This window comes from Perna viridis, chromosome 5 (genome assembly GCF_037379345.1).
Source record: "Perna viridis isolate PV_CMFRI_1.1 ecotype Kerala chromosome 5, ASM3737934v1, whole genome shotgun sequence".
Lineage (NCBI taxonomy): Eukaryota > Metazoa > Mollusca > Bivalvia > Mytilida > Mytilidae > Perna > Perna viridis.
Genome location: NC_142449.1, coordinates 34,876,581 through 34,892,881, shown reverse-complemented (window position 1 = coordinate 34,892,881; position 16,301 = coordinate 34,876,581). Strand labels below are relative to the sequence as shown.

Genomic DNA, 16,301 nt, shown 5'->3' with positions numbered 1-16,301 from the left:
TTGGGTTTGACGTTTTTTTTTATACCCTTTCCATGAGGAATACAGATCACCCATTACATTAAAGTTTTTGATATCACAGGCTTGCATTAGAGCAAGTTTGAAGGTTATTGGGGTTGTATTGGGGTTGTTTATATAATTGTACTTGTGTTTATTTATATATATACCAGTAGTTACAAACCAGTAGTTACCATATGTATTACTTGTACAATGCAATTTATTGGTAGAATCTACTCCAAAGGAACCAGAGCAAAAACAAGAGGAAGTAACTAAACTAGAAGAAGAGACAACTGATAAAACGGAAGCATCAAAACAAGATGAGCAGAAACCAGACACAGAACAAACAGAGACAAAACAAGAGGAAGGAACTAAAGTGGCTGATGGAGAGAAAAAAGAAGAGGTAGCACAAGAGGCAGGTGGAGAAAAGAAAGAGGAAACTACCACTGAGGCTAAACCTGCTGAAGGGGACAAGAAAGATGCTGAACAGACCGAGCAGAAATCAGAAACAGACAAGAAAGACTCAGATCAAGCTGAAGGAGAGAAAAAAGGTTCTGATCAAGCTGAGGGTGAGAAAAAGGAACCAGAACAAGCTGAGCAAAAAACTGAAGGAGAAGAGAAAAAAGGAGATGGAGACAAAGAAGAAGGAGGAGAAAAGGTGGAAGGAAAGGGAGAAGAAAAAGAAGGAGATGAAAATAAAGAAGATGGTGAAGGAGACACAAATCAGAGTGCTAAAGAAGGGGTTGAAGGTATGTATTATAACAAATTACTTAAGTAAACATACTTATTCATTTAAAACAGTCAAGTTCAGGATTTTAATATTGTTTAAAAACAGTATGTTTCTTTTACATCACAATTACTACATGTACATGCAATACTGAAGAACCACCCCTTCTATTAAACAAAATGTAGAAAAAATGTATCTCAATTCTGGCCAAACAAAATTTATGAGTAGATTTTCATCACCCCCCAAAAAAAAGGTGGGGGCATAAAAATTAAAAATACTGCAAAAGTTCGTGGATTCTTGAATTTGTGGTTTCAAGGTTTTCAGTATACACATCAATGGAAATCTCCTTTTCAATGGGAACCAAATTTTGTGGATAGGCCTTCCCACGAAAACCACGAAAATTGATACCCCACATACAATAGTACTTTCACAGTAAAATCCTCCTACCTAGCCCTTATTTTTGTTTATGTTGCATATAAATCTACCATTGAAGTATACTTGGCCTTAGCGGAACGTAACATACTTTTTTATATGAACATATAATTTTATTCATGTTCTAATGATAAATAATATGTGCATGAAAGTTATTTAAACATTGATTTTGTAGAAGAGAAAGAAGAGGATACTTCTGAAAAGATAGTTGAAAAGAAAAAAGATGTTAAAGCCATCCCTGATGATTTCTACTATGAATATGATACCTTTGTTTCTAAGGCTGTTGTATCGGAAGGCTCTGGACTGCCACAAGATATGCTCAAACTTGTGTATCCCTTTTTTTATTAAGAAAGAAATAAGGCAGTTCAATTGGCATAAAATACTGAATATACTTTAACCGCAGAAGAGTAAAATATTTTTAAGGACCAGTCCATATAAAATTCATACATTGCCCATATAGGAGTGATTCATAGTGAAGAAAAACCAACAGAACAAATAATGCTTTTTTAAACTACATATGCTATATTTTTATGTACAGTTGTACTTTCCATATTCAGATCTGTACTTTTGAGAAAGTCATGCATTTATCTCCCACTAAAATCAACCAAATCAAGAACAATAACTCTTGCAAAGTGCTAATTTCATGTACAATCTATATAATTTTAATCTCAAAAGTGCAACATCCAAATGAAAAACTATGACTGGTTATGTGGTCTGTAACTGATCTTGAATAGGAAATAAAAGTGAATATGGTGGGTTTTTGACCTGCATGAATCACTTCATGTCAGATTTTTATAAAGACCGCTACTTAAATATAAATTTTTTTTAACTATAAATAACTATTATTTTAACATTAAGTTTCAACTTAACTTTCTCTATGAATTATTAATTTGGAGTAATGTGTTCAGTGCCAAGCATTAAATTTCATTTCAGTTGTAATAAAAATTCATATTTAACATGTATTAAATTGAAATACTTTGGGTAAAAAACATCAGCATATATAGTGAAACTTGTCTAAACCATATCTCCTTTGGACTTTAAAATTGGTTTGATTTAGACAGGTGTTCAGTTTATAAAGGTTCAAAATACATTCAAATTGCTATAAATGGATTTTTTCAAACGTTTCTGGTATAAACAGTTTGTGTGATTATTCAGGGTTCAGTTTAGACAAGTTTCACTGTTGTGTTAATTTAATAAAAACATTTTTAGTTTTACTTTTTTCATTTTGAAGTATGAAAAAAAACCCATTTAGTTCAATGAAATAAACTCTTATGATGGAGTAATATAACTGTCCATATACATGTGCCAAAGTCTTTATACCGTTTGTTTCTTTTAAACATCACAGTATATATCCTTAACCCCCATCAGTCACTCTTTTGGTTATGACTGTACAAAGAGGAACAATTTGTACCTATTGGATGATCATACAGTGTGTTTTGCTGCTGGTAATCTGGTCCAGTTGTTAGATCTGAATACCAAAGAGCAGAGGTACATCAGAAGTACCAGTGGTGGTGGTATAGGAGCCATTACAGTATGTAGATAAACTTTAAACATTTTTTGTTGGATAGTACATTTTTTTAAATGATGTCTTTGTAAGAATCATGCAAAATCTGAAAAATGTGATACACTCCAAAAAAGGCTACATATTTTTATTTTTGTAATTAAGTTATTTTATGGGTCTGTACTATGAAATGTGTAATTATTATTTTAAATTTGTCTGCTCTCAGGAGATAATCAACATTGAAAATCTAATAGATTCTATTGTATTTGAGTGTCATTTACAGAGTTATCTCCCTTAATTTTGGACTCTACATTGCATTCTATATAATTTTTATCTCCTAAAAACACAGGTTATATGAAAAACTGAATGTTAATTTCTGTTTACTTTGTCAATTCAAACAAAATATCAAAAATAAAAATATGTAGGCTTTTTACCCATGAATCACATTTTGCATGATTCTTATCTGGAGTGCTACTTAATGCTCTGACAATGAAGTTGGTGGTTATATAGATAAATCTGTGCACTGGTCCCTCTATAAAGAACTGGGTTTATGTTTTGCATAGTAATTTTACTTTGAAGGAGTGGTCACATCAATGAGAAACTGGGAGCACATGTGCAATTATACATCATATATGTAATAATTCAACTTGATTATTTATTTCTCTTCTGGGCAAGATATATTATTTTCCATAAACTTGGCACCGTGATATCATTAACATCCTTCAGTTAGCAGTCTGCAATTTAAATAATTCCAAACTGAATAAGGCATTGATAAAAAAATTTAAAAAAAAAACAAATCTTAATTTTTATTGAAATTGGTAAGAAATTTAATGATAAGGATTGTTTGTATCTGACCAAGTTATGCTTGCATAACCAACTTTCGGCTGGTTTACACTTGTTCATGAACCTTAAAATTATGAAGGTTAAACTGCTCCAAAGTTGGTATTTCGCATAACTTAGTTAAATACAAAAAAATAATTCTTTAATAACTGAAGACTAGAACATACAAATTTGGTTAATATTTTATACTTGAGGACAAATGATAAAGAAAAGGAAAAAAAGCAGGAGAGAACTTCTGTAAGATGTGCAAAACTTGTGTCTCATTTTACCCTGTTTGTTAAAATAAATAAAGTAAGATTTTATCATGTACATGTAGAATGTATAGTCACATATTGTGAATGAACAGCATCATGTCTATAGCTCTGAGGGGAAATGTTTCTGTGTTTTAGGTACATCCTAGTCAGAAGTACTTTGCTGTAGGAGAGAAAGGGAAGACACCTAACATCAACATCTTTGAATATCCATCTTTAAAACTGTATAGAATTCTTAGAGGTGGGACAGAAAAGTCTTACGCTTCACTTGATTTCAGGTAGTTGTCTACTGAATAAAACAAGGATTTATTTCTGCTTTTTGCGGATTTCCTCTATTTCAAATCAGAATTTTAACAATATAATTCTTTTTTTTACTATATGTTTACTTCTGATTTTGCCAATTTCTGCTTTGTTTGTTGACCTCTTTAAATAATCCCTGATAAAAGATATGTTCAGTAAAATTAAGACTGCAATTCATTATTTAAGCATTGAATTAAGAAGACTAGAGTTCAATTATTTTTACCATTCATGCAAGCCAGTTTTAGAGATTTTAAAAGGTGTGACAAGAGCTGTTCATACATATTGCTGGTCCCCGAACAAACCAAAAAAGTTACTAATCATTCAACCTTTGTTTTTGTAGCCCTGATGGTAACCTGCTATCCTCACAGGGAGGTGATCCTGATTTCATGTTAACATTGTGGGAGTGGCAACAAGAACAGACTGTGCTGAGGTCTAAAGCTTTCTCCCAGGATGTCTTCAGAGTGACTTTTTCTGCTGATTTGGAGGGTCAACTGACAACTGCTGGTACCTCTCATATCAGGTAATAGGAAAACAGTTTTTGATAAGTCATACTAAATGTTTTTGTGGTTCTTAGTTACCTGAAAATCTGTGAGGAAAGAATTTTCTTTTTACTTTTCTACCCCACCCCTCCCCCCAATAATAAGAGTGCATTTTGTATAGATCAAAGCCGATGATGCAAGTGATAGAGAAAGTCCTATTTATTTTCATTTATGAGAATTATTGTTTAAAAAAATGTTTAATGATTTACTCTTAACAGAGACCAAGGAGGACTATTTTTGTTATTTTAAACTTAATTGCATGCCTTTTTGAAATTTATCTGTTAGCCTTACAACCTCTATGATAAAAGAATCAGGGTACTGAATTCCAGAATATCTTTCATTTTTTCAGGTTCTGGAAGATGGCAGACACCTTCACTGGTCTTAAATTGCAAGGTCAGCTAGGAAAGTTTGGCAGGACAGAAATCACTGACATTGAAGGTTATGTAGAGCTGCCTGATGGGAAGGTTTTGTCTGGTGCGGAATGGGGTAATATGTTATTATGGGAAGGTGGTCTGATTAAAGTAGAGATTACCAGGAAACAGAAGAAAAGCTGTCATACTGGACCTATACAACAGATCTTATTGGATGAAGGGGAGCTTATCACTGTTGGTAGTGATGGATACATTCGGGTAAACAATGCATTTAGATTTGAGATGTTACTTGTGTGCATGTTGTCAATTCTAATATCTGACTGTTAAGAGTTGAGGTAGAGTTTTATGGAAATTGAGAACCTGGATGAGTGAAATCATGCTCTTTTTTTGTGATGAAATTTAACATGCTTTATCATTTAATTTCCCATACTACAGTTTAAATCTAGAATAAAGATTGTTGAAGAAAAAGCTACATAGAATACCACCACTGGAGTTGTTCAAAACAAACTGAAATGCTAATTTTATTTTCAATTCTAATAGAACTACTATCTTCATATTTTTTACTAGACAGCCTGTGTGTTGCACCAAATGTTTGTCATGTGTTAATCTATTTTTTACCATGGTTGTGGTCTAAAGAGCTTTGAAGCACATCATATTAGAATTGATATTATACCCTTACTCAACAGATGGATGATCTGTTGGAATCACCGGGTCAATCTGTCCATCTGAATTTTGTTGTGATTCGCTTGACTTGCAATTGATGTATTTATTTATAAATTAATTTGAGATAAATACTGTAATCTGATTGGTTAAAATAATTTTGTTATATCTCAATGGATAAAAAAAAATGTTGACATGCCACTATTCAGTTAAATTCAGAGCCACTTTTTTCATGTTTAAAGATAAAAATATGTTTTAAAATTAATTTATTAGAATTGGCTATGATAAAAATTTTGTCTTTTGAAAAATAACATAAATTTTCTATGTACATTCCACTTCGCGCAATAAACAATATGCACATGGAAAATTTATGTTATTTTTCAACAGACAAAATTTTTTATCATATCCAATTCTTAAATATCAAATTCCTGTTTTGTTGGAATTAATCATTTTCACTAATGGAACAAGTGAGGATATACCTAGCTCAACAATGCATTTTCACTAATGGAACAAGTGAGAGTATACCTAGCACAACAATGCATTTTCACTTATGGAACGAATGAGGGTATACCTAGCACAACAATGCATTTTCACTAATGGAACAATTGAGGGTATACCTAGCACAACAACGCATTTTCACTAATGGAATGAGTGAGGGTATACCTAGTACGATAATGCATGCAACTTAATTTTTTTTTTAGGTGTGGGATTTTGAGAGTATTGACACTGCTGACACAACTGATGACTCAGCTACATTTGAAATGGAACCAATGAATGAACTGAAAGTAGGAAATGATGTCAATCTCAGGTCAATCATTAAGAGTACTGATGCTGAGAATGAAATTACTGTTTGGTATGCACAGGTAGGTGGAGATAACTCTATGGAACTTATAAGGTACTAAACCTGACAGATATTATTTTTTCAAGTATTTTACATATGCAATAATACTTTTATTAAATCAGGAAGTTTATTGCTTTATGATTATGAAATTTCATACATGTAATGATAAGTTCCATGAATCATTTACATGCTAGTTTACAGCTTAGAGAATTCATCAATTAAGGAGGTAGACCTAGGGTAAGGGACATAACTCTTGAAATCAGTGATATATTTGTATCATATTCAATTTCGCTAAAGCCTTTCAAGCTTTCCACTGAAACAGAATGAAATCAGTTCAGGTTACTTAGATGCTTACATGAGATTGATGTAAAATGGTGAATGCAAACATTCAAATGATTTGTAAGAGTTGGGTCCCTTGCCCTAGGTCTACTCCCTTAAAAAAGGAAAGTGACAAGTAATTCAGTTTTATATAAGCAACTTATGAAATAATTTATTTCCATTGTTGGTTTTACAAATACAAATAATGACATTTACAAACACTCTTTCTAATTACCTTTATTTTTTTCCTTCACAGGATGCTAATGGAGGAATATGGAAGTTAGACCTGTCATTTTCACACACCTCTTCTGCCCCTGAGAAAATGTTTACATACCATGCTGGTTCCATTGCTTGTTGTGATACATCCCCAGCTAGTCACATAGTGGCTTCAACTGGAGCTGATCGTAAGTAAAATTCAGTACATAACGCTTTAACTGTTATTGTGGTGATACCTCGTCTCTTCACATGGTGGCTTCAACTGGAGCTGATCGTATGTAAAACTCAGTACATAACGCTATAACTTTTATTGTGGTGATACCTCGTCTCTTCACATAGTGGCTTCAACTGGAGCTGATCGTATGTAAAACTCAGTACATAACGCTATAACTTTTATTGTGGTGATACCTCGTCTCTTCACATAGTGGGTTAAACCTGATCTGATTATGTGTAGAAACTGATTAAATTTTTCCTGATAGCCTCAATTAGTTCCTAACCTACATCAGTGCTTGTCTTTAGCCACTAGTCAGAAGCCTGGGGCGAGTAAAATTGATTCGGGCTAGTGAAATGATGTGTTTAATGCTAATTGAATCCTATATGGTCCTCTTTTATTCGGGCTAGTCTTTGAGAATTTTGAAGGAAAGGACTGCAACTTAGATGATTGTAGCAGTGATGTCCTTGCCTAGTAGAAAATTTTTCTTAATCTATATACTGTGGTTGTTTCTTTCCTGGGCAAACAAAAAATGTAGCTGAGTCTTTTTGTTTAACAAAAAAAAAGATTCTATTTGATTGACAAAATGCTCTTGAATGCAGGTGGACAATAAAGCAGAGTTCGTGAAAACCTTTGCCTTTGTCAGTCCTATGTCCTACAGCAGAAAAAAGTTTTCGTGATAAAGCTATCTATCTGTGACCATTTGTAAGATTTTTTTTATAAATATCATTACAGATACAGTCAGATTGTTTGATTATGTCCAGAAGAAACAAATCTGTGAGAAGAAATACAACTCCAAAGGAACAGCAGTTATGTGGGCTCCTAAAATTGTGAGTATATTACACTGGTGTTTTAATTTACTACTCTAAATGATGATTCTTATTGAGGACCCTGATTGACTACTCTAATTGACTGCTCCACTTCTCTGATTGACTACTCTAATTGACTTCTCCACTTCTCTGATTGACTTCTCCACTTCTCTGATTGACTACTCTAATTGACTTCTCCACTTCTCTGATTGACTACTCTAATTGACTGCTCTACTTCTCTGATTGACTAATCTAATCAACTTTCTTATATACAACTCTAATTGAATACTATTATCAAATATTCATATTTACTACTCTTATTTAGTTTATAAATTCACTACTATTATTGTGTACTCTAATGGACTACTCTGATTGACTACTTTAATTGACTACCAATATATTAATACATGTATATGAAATTATTATTTGAAAATTTTATGTCTATTTTTAGGTTGATACTAAATCTGCTACAGTAATAGCTGGTTTCAATGATGGTGTCATCAGAGTGTTGGCAGTAAAACAACTTGGTGATGGTGGACTTCACCGGAGACATAAGAATGACATTGAATTAGACATTATCCAGGCTTTTAAACCACACAGCAAAGCTGTCAGATCTATTAGTATTGACCACAGTGGTGATATCATGGCTACTGGGGTAAGAATTAGAATTCATTCAAATGATCGATTGGTTCTTGTGAAGTGAATGTTTTTGTCAAAGAATTAAAAGAGAAGGATAGTTTGTCTACCCATTTTAAAGGACATTTTCTATGATGCAAAAAGGTAAACAGTTTAAAGAAATTCTTATTCAATTATTTTTCCCTAAGTTATCTAATGAGACTGTACTTAGTAGAAATCATTTATGTATAAACAGACCTGATTTTTTCATGGATTCCTGCTTTTCAAATCCATATTTTCTGCTTATTTACTTTTGAGCTTGCTGCTTTCCTCTTTTCTGTTGTTCTTCATATCACATAAAACTGAAAATAATATACAGATAGTTGTAAAGCTTTATAACAGAAATAACCTAATTTCAAAAGTTTTCATTGAATTGTATTTTACTTTGTTTACAGGGAGAAGACAGTTCTGTATTTTTCATGTCAATCAAGGGACAACAGTATGAACCTATAGGTTATGTGGAAGTTCCAGCACCTGTCAGAAATATACAGTGGTCTCCATCTAAATTTGTAAGCCTAAAAATAGTAAATTAAGAACTTTGTTTTTTTTTCTGTTTTCTTCATAGAAAATTTTACCATTAACAGTTGATTGCAGATAGACAGTTTGTAAAATATATTGTACACAATTATTTGTTAAAAGAACTATTTTTTGGGATGATTTTTGAGCCCTTTTTAGTGGATTTTTTGTTTTAGTAATCTGAATTTTACTTAACCATTCTTTATTTTACAATTCACTTTCTCCTGATTTTGCCAATTTGCACTTTCCTGTTGTTCATCATGAAATCATCTCTGATATATGAAAAAGTTAATGTAAAATATTTTCTTAGGAAATTAAAGTGCTTTTAGGATAGTTGTAAGACCATTTTAGCTCTATTTCAAATAATCTTGGCCTTGTTAAGAACAGTACAAAACCATTTGAGTGATCACAGATTTAGGTTTTTCAGTTAAGAGAGAAGATCAAAATGTTGTGCATGTATCTTTTGTTTGTTGTATGATATGAATTTCTTGTGTTTATTTTTTTCAGAAAAAGTCAACACTGTTGGTATTCTGTGAGGATGGTTATGTTGTTGAAATTGACTCACCAGAGGGAAATAAATTTGACACCTCTCACACCTTCCATATAACAGGCCTAACCATGAGACAGTTCAGATTTAAGAGTATTAAATCTAGATTGAGGGTAAGTAAAACACAATTAATCATAAGTGGATCCAAGAGAGGGTCCAGGGAGCCCATTTGGTTGGAAAAATTTAGTTGATTGTATAGGAAATCACCGAGTGATGAAAGAGCTGGCCCCTTCTTTTGAGAATCTCTGGATCCATCTGTATGTGTAATTTGAAGGACTTTGATAGTGTACTTTTAGCAGAGATGGGTATGATTATTTTCAATGTAATTGATTGAATTGTGTTCCCAAACATAGTGGGTGAATATATTGTTTTGTTTTGACACTTTATTTGTGTTATATTATAAATCATCAGTTTTGGAATAAATTATACGGAATACATATTTAGATTAACAGTTTTTTAACATAATACTTTATACATTGCTCAAAGACACAATTTGAGATTTATTTCTATTGTAATCAGGATGTAATAAAAAAGTAATGATGATTACATTGAAAAGTAATTGATTAAATTAAATTACATGTAATCAGATTTTGGGATGGTTAATTGTTATAATGATTACTTGCAAAAACTGTAATCAATAGGATATGTAAGTCTCGTCACGTGACTCCATGATTTCATGAGAATGGGTCCTCATCTCCCATTCAAATGCATTGATATTCGTCATTAACATAGCATTGAGTTCAATGTTAAAAGCAAAATATCTTTTTGTGAAAAAAATACTGATAAAAAATGACAAATATCTAGTTCTACTGGATAAAACTGTTAAGAAAAGCATAAAATAGAAGATTTTGCATAGCAATACAGCGTTTTAATTTCCCGGAAGTGAACAATAAAATGCAGATAAGTCTTCAGATTTCAATAGTTCTACATCTAAAATTCCGGAAGGAAAACTGACACTAGAACAAGACTTACCAACCCTAGTTCACTTTGATTAGTTTTTACTTACACGCCAAAAAATCTGTTTAACATTTTACTTTCCTTGGAAATGTCTGGTAGTTACCCATATTGGACAATTAGGCTAAGTAATATGTTGGGTTCATATCAAATTTATCCCGGCAAATGTACTTTTTAAATTTATATGGATATTACATACATTTTTACTTTGTGAAAGTGAAAATAGTTTTGGCTTTATTTAGGTAAAATTATATAAAAAAATATTATTTTATTATTTCATTGAAAGAGTCATAAATATAATTCTATTGTTAATTTCTTTCAGCACGAAGAAGAAATGGAAAGAAAGAGAATAGAAGAAGCCGCAAGGAAAAAGAAGGAGGAGGAAGAGAGGAGGAGAAGGATAGAGAGAGGATTGGAGACAGAATCAGAACAAGGAGATGAACCAGGTATGAATTGTTGTGTTATGATTGAAATACTTTAAATGCACTATCTCTAATGTATTTCCTCCCAATATAATGGCAATGGTTAAAATACCAATTCCAATTTAGATTTTATCTGGTGAACTCTATGGTATGTTTCATATTTCAATGAATTAGTTTACAAGTAAACTATTGAAAATTATAATAATATTTTGGACACAAATAATCCCAATGGATCCTTGAATTTTACAATTACCATCACTTTTGTCCAAATAAAAAAAGAATTGTAAGTTCTAATGATAACTTGGCATAGTTAAGCACTGTGGGTGCCACATGATTTGAAAGCAAACTAAAGAAAAAGGTAAGTGAAAGCTGTCTGAGTTCAATTCTGAATAAATCAATGACCTGTCCAAACCAGATTTCTACTGAAAGCCCTGCATATCAGTTTCAAAAGATTTTAAACCTGAATTAACCAAACGCCTTCTTAAACAATTCTTTCAGTCTCAAAGAGGTTTTGTGTAGACAATGTTTATTGCATATGAATATAAAAAAAAAATATTTTGTGGTGGAAAAAAATTGGGCACTGCTTCTCCACCTAGCCAAAAGATGTAAAATCAATTAGTTGATTAATTAAAAGTTTTTGTTAAAGCCTCATGTTTCTTTTAATTAAGGAACTTGTGAGTTTATTAATATTGTCTTGATGTCATTAACAATATTTGTAACCATCAGGTCTAAAATAGTTGATATATTTTCTAAAATATCTATTATTACTACTAATTAATCTAATTCGTAGAGGAGAAAAAAGAACCGGAGCAAGAATGGAGCCCATATATACCAGAAACACCAAGTCCTATACTTACTGGTTACTATAGTGATGAAGGAAGATTCTGGCTTTCTATGGTAAGGACTATGATATTTGATTGTGTTTTTAAAGACTGAAGATTTATTGTGAAACGAAAAAATTTTTGCAGTTGTTAATTTTCATGGATTTTGTCAAGTGATTACAATTGTATTTGGGAAAATCAGTTTTGCGATTTTAAAATACTTAATGTTTCAAAGTGTTAAAAATCAATTTTGAGGTAATTTTTTTGTGGTAGATCTGTCAACCATGAAAATAGCGAAAATTGAATGCTGCAAAATTGATGTATACACAAATTCAGTGATTTGTTAATTTCTGTCGTTCTTCCAGTATATGGGATTTGTCTGAGTCATGTTAAACTTTTAGATTGGTAGTCCAAAGTTATCAATAATGGAGATGAAATAATGGGTGGCTAGTATCCTATAGGATATGTGTACAATTTCAACTTGATGTTAAAGTATTCATATGAAATAATCATCTATTTTTAATTGCTATTCCACATAACAGGGAGAATTTGATGCTGGTTACCTGTATGAGTGTAAGTTTATGTCGGAAACAGAAAAGGCTAGTCTACCAGAAGAAGTACATGATGAACCTATCAGACATGTAGCTGTTTTAGAATCTGATGATATTCCAATTCACAACATTACTTTCAGGTAAACATTGAAGTATTTTCTGTTCCATTCGGTACATTGGGTGAATTAATACATATTTACTTTCAGTGGTTTTGATTTATCATGAGTTTTGGGTATTCCTTTGTTTTGAAAACAAAATCACTGATAATTTCTCTTAATTTCCTTAAAAAAGCCTTTTTTAATGATGAAACATACTTCAAAACTGATATTAGCAGTTCGTATATTCAGCATCTACTCATGGCATTGACTCATACCACACCTGAAAGATAATTTTTTTGGTAAGGTAATTTGCATGAACATAATCAACATGTAAGTAGAGATTTTTTATTTAACTGTATATGAATAGTTGTGTTAATTTTGAGACTAAATTACAGTTGAATTATTTTACAACATGAACCATTAATATTTATACTACTGGGTTCAGACATAATGAAAAACATTTGTGGAAAAGTAACCAGAATTAATTTGACTGTCTATTGTATCAAAAGTATAATTTCTTGTATAAGAACTAAGACCCTAATGAAACTTTAACCATCATTTTAATAGTATTTTCTAAATGTTATAACCATGACAATTAATCCCAATGATTTCAGCTTTTAATTAATACCATGAGGTCATGAAACTATGAAAAATTTATGTTTCCACAGTATATGTGTACAACATTTTCTATGTCAATCTTTCAGTTCTAATGGCAAACAAGTCATGTTTGGTATGGAGGATGGTGCTATTAGGATACACAGCCTTGATGAAGAATTCGACATTGCCACACTGAACTTTTTCTGGCAGTTGAATATCCATGACAACAACTATGGACATTTGACAGGCCTAAAGCTTGGTTATGATGCTCTTAGTTTATTGACTGTTGGTGGAGATGGTAACTTCTTCATGTTTGATGTCATGACACAGGAGAATCTGGACAAGAAAATTGCCGAGGCCAAAGCCAAACTGCCATCAGCTAAGGTTAGACGATGCTTTATTTGATTGCCTGATATTAGTATCTTTCAGGGATGATTTTTTTCTGCTTTTTAGCGGAATTCCACTGTTTCAAATCTGGATTTTACTGTTCCAGTTCTTTTTTTACTGTATATTTACTTCCTATTTTGCCAATTTCTGCTTTGTTTGTAGACCTTGTAAAATCATCCCTAATCTTCGACTGTTTTAGAAATATTTACTGTGTACTAATCTTTTTTGAAATTAAAAATATTCATGTTTTTACTGAATGAAGTCAATTTAATTTGACTTTTCCAGTAGATCAAAGTTCAAAATAAGGACAATACTCAAATGGGGTAGTGAGCAATTTTAAAAAATACATTTTCTTTTTGAAAGCATTTTATTCTATGTTTTTATTATCTTTCTAGAAAAAGGATGATGACAAAATTGGAGATGATATTGATGATCCATCAGCATACAGGTAATGATTTATTTTGCATGCAATACTTATCTCTCTAGGAAAGTACTCTTAGAATAAATTTAGTGGATAAATTTGAAGCTGTTGAAACAAGGTTTTTATTTTTGATAATAATTTTTTAAGGAAACAAATGTTTTGTCAATGTCTTGCATCTTTTTGATTTCATGTGTCAATATACTTATTAGGCAAAATGAAAAAAAAATATGGTTCTAGTCACCTGATTGACCCTAGTTTTTTCCCTTTATACCCATGACCTTTTTTTGCCAAAATGAAAAAAATGACAGTAATTTTCTATTCACTTCCATTTTTTCTTAAAGCTCAGAGCTATCTAGACCATAACTTGGTTTAGTCATCATGGTAACAGGAGTAAATAAGGTTTTGAAACACAGTATTTGAGTTCATATTGAGGTTAAAGCTGGCAATAATTAATGAAAATGACAACTACAACTTGTGGAGATAACTAAAAATAAAGAAAAAAAGATTAAAAATTCCTACCTACCAACCCTGTTTTTTATGAGGTGACTGGAACCGACATATATTTTTTTTCCTTTGGCTTTATACATTTCTATAATGGTAATTTCGAGTATATATGTCTGCTACTATACATATAAGCTATTGATAAACAGTGAATTTAATTATTGTTACTTTATTAAAGTATTGAAGAAGCTAAGCAGAAGGCAGAATACGACAAGATGATGAAACTAGCTGAGGAGAAGAAGAGAGAAGTTAGGAGACAGATTTCTAAATTTAGGAGACAGTTCAAATCATTGCTGGAAAAGAATGAAACTCTCCCATCACCAATTCAACTGAAAAAGGAGGTATGCTTTGGAATTATTTGTTTCTAGAAAGATTAAGAGAAGAACAAAGATGTTTAAAAGTCAAATATGAGTCTTATGAACAAATCATTGCTGAGAGTATGCATCTTCTTATTGAAAACAGTCTGTTGAATTTTAGTTCATTATGTGTGTGGCATAATTATATTACAAAAGAACATTATGTTTGGGAAATATCAATAAAAACAGTGTTTACATGTAAGTTTTTGTAAGAATCAGGCAAAATGGGAAAAATCAAAAACATGCATATAAAAAAACCACAAACCTGACAATACAATTCCATTCAAGGATGCTTTTATTCTTTTAAGTACCTGTCCTTGTAAGTATCATGCAAAATCTGAAAAATGTGATACATCCCAAAAAAGGCTACATATTTTTATTTTTTGTAATTAAGTTGTTTTTTATGGATCTATATTAAGAAATTGTGTAATTATTCATTCAAATCTGCCTGCTCTTAGGAGATAATCAACATTGAAAATCAAATAGATTCTATTGTATTTGAGTGTCATTTATAGAGTTGTCTCCCTTAATTTTGGACTCTACATTGCATTTTATATAATTTTTATCTCCTAAGAACACAGGTTATATGAAAAACTGAATGTTAGTTTCTGTGTAATATGGCAATTTGAACAAAATATCAAAAATAAAAATATGTAGGCTTTTTACCCATGAATCATATTTTGCATGATTCTTAGCTGGAGTGCTACTTAAAAGACCATTATTTGATCTCTGGTGATTTCACTAACTACCAGATTCTTACAGAGCAATTTTTTTGTGTTAAAACTTATTTTATTAGGCTACATATAACTTTAAATTTGGTACCAATATATGGATATGTTTTTTTTGTTTCTTGCAGCTTTTGATATCTTACTCTTTCCTATGTTTCATTTTTAAATATTCATCCCTTCATCTATTTCAAGGAATTTGAAATGGACAGAGAAATTAAAGAAGAACTGCAGAAACAGAGAGATGATAGAATAGAGATTGTCAAGAAAGAATTGGCTTGGGAGTCAGAAAAACAGAGAATATCATTGGAAAAGTTAAGGAAAAGGTGTGTGAAGATTACTTCCTGTCATAAAGATTAAATAAAAACTGCTCAATATCTAAACTTACTAAAACAGATCTAACACATATCATTTTGTGAAAAGTATGAAATATAAAATATTGATATTAAAGTACAGAAATATGATAGCTTTGATTAGATTCTTAGAAGGAATAGGGTGTTTAGTTCTGGATTTTTAAACTGACAATAACCCTGCATTGACCTAATTGAAAGCAGATATAGGGATAAGTCTTTTAAGCAATGGAAAATTTAAGGCTCTGACAACCATTTACTTTAATTCAAGCACAATTTTGTGTATCAAATAATTTATCATGTCAGTGCACTGTTATTGTCTTTATACTATTAAAGAGAATACTGAAAGAAAATTTTTAGCTAGAAATTA

General features: G+C 31.4%; 1 protein-coding gene across 2 annotated transcripts in view; it reads left to right on the top strand.

Moving 5' to 3' along the window:
• The window catches only part of LOC148617213 (cilia- and flagella-associated protein 44-like), a 35,071-nt gene that overhangs the window by 5,944 nt on the left and 12,826 nt on the right, over nucleotides 1–16,301 (top strand). For both annotated transcript variants that reach the window (XM_088584697.1, XM_088584696.1), the window contains 19 exons: nucleotides 225–743; nucleotides 1,329–1,482; nucleotides 2,522–2,684; nucleotides 3,884–4,023; nucleotides 4,386–4,565; nucleotides 4,934–5,213; nucleotides 6,317–6,478; nucleotides 7,031–7,178; nucleotides 7,937–8,031; nucleotides 8,462–8,665; nucleotides 9,081–9,194; nucleotides 9,709–9,861; nucleotides 11,025–11,148; nucleotides 11,915–12,021; nucleotides 12,488–12,636; nucleotides 13,299–13,575; nucleotides 13,974–14,026; nucleotides 14,679–14,841; nucleotides 15,777–15,907. In XM_088584697.1, the coding sequence (XP_088440823.1) occupies nucleotides 225–743; nucleotides 1,329–1,482; nucleotides 2,522–2,684; nucleotides 3,884–4,023; nucleotides 4,386–4,565; nucleotides 4,934–5,213; nucleotides 6,317–6,478; nucleotides 7,031–7,178; nucleotides 7,937–8,031; nucleotides 8,462–8,665; nucleotides 9,081–9,194; nucleotides 9,709–9,861; nucleotides 11,025–11,148; nucleotides 11,915–12,021; nucleotides 12,488–12,636; nucleotides 13,299–13,575; nucleotides 13,974–14,026; nucleotides 14,679–14,841; nucleotides 15,777–15,907 (3,316 nt within the window). The remainder of the gene's footprint in view (nucleotides 1–224; nucleotides 744–1,328; nucleotides 1,483–2,521; nucleotides 2,685–3,883; nucleotides 4,024–4,385; nucleotides 4,566–4,933; nucleotides 5,214–6,316; nucleotides 6,479–7,030; nucleotides 7,179–7,936; nucleotides 8,032–8,461; nucleotides 8,666–9,080; nucleotides 9,195–9,708; nucleotides 9,862–11,024; nucleotides 11,149–11,914; nucleotides 12,022–12,487; nucleotides 12,637–13,298; nucleotides 13,576–13,973; nucleotides 14,027–14,678; nucleotides 14,842–15,776; nucleotides 15,908–16,301) is intronic.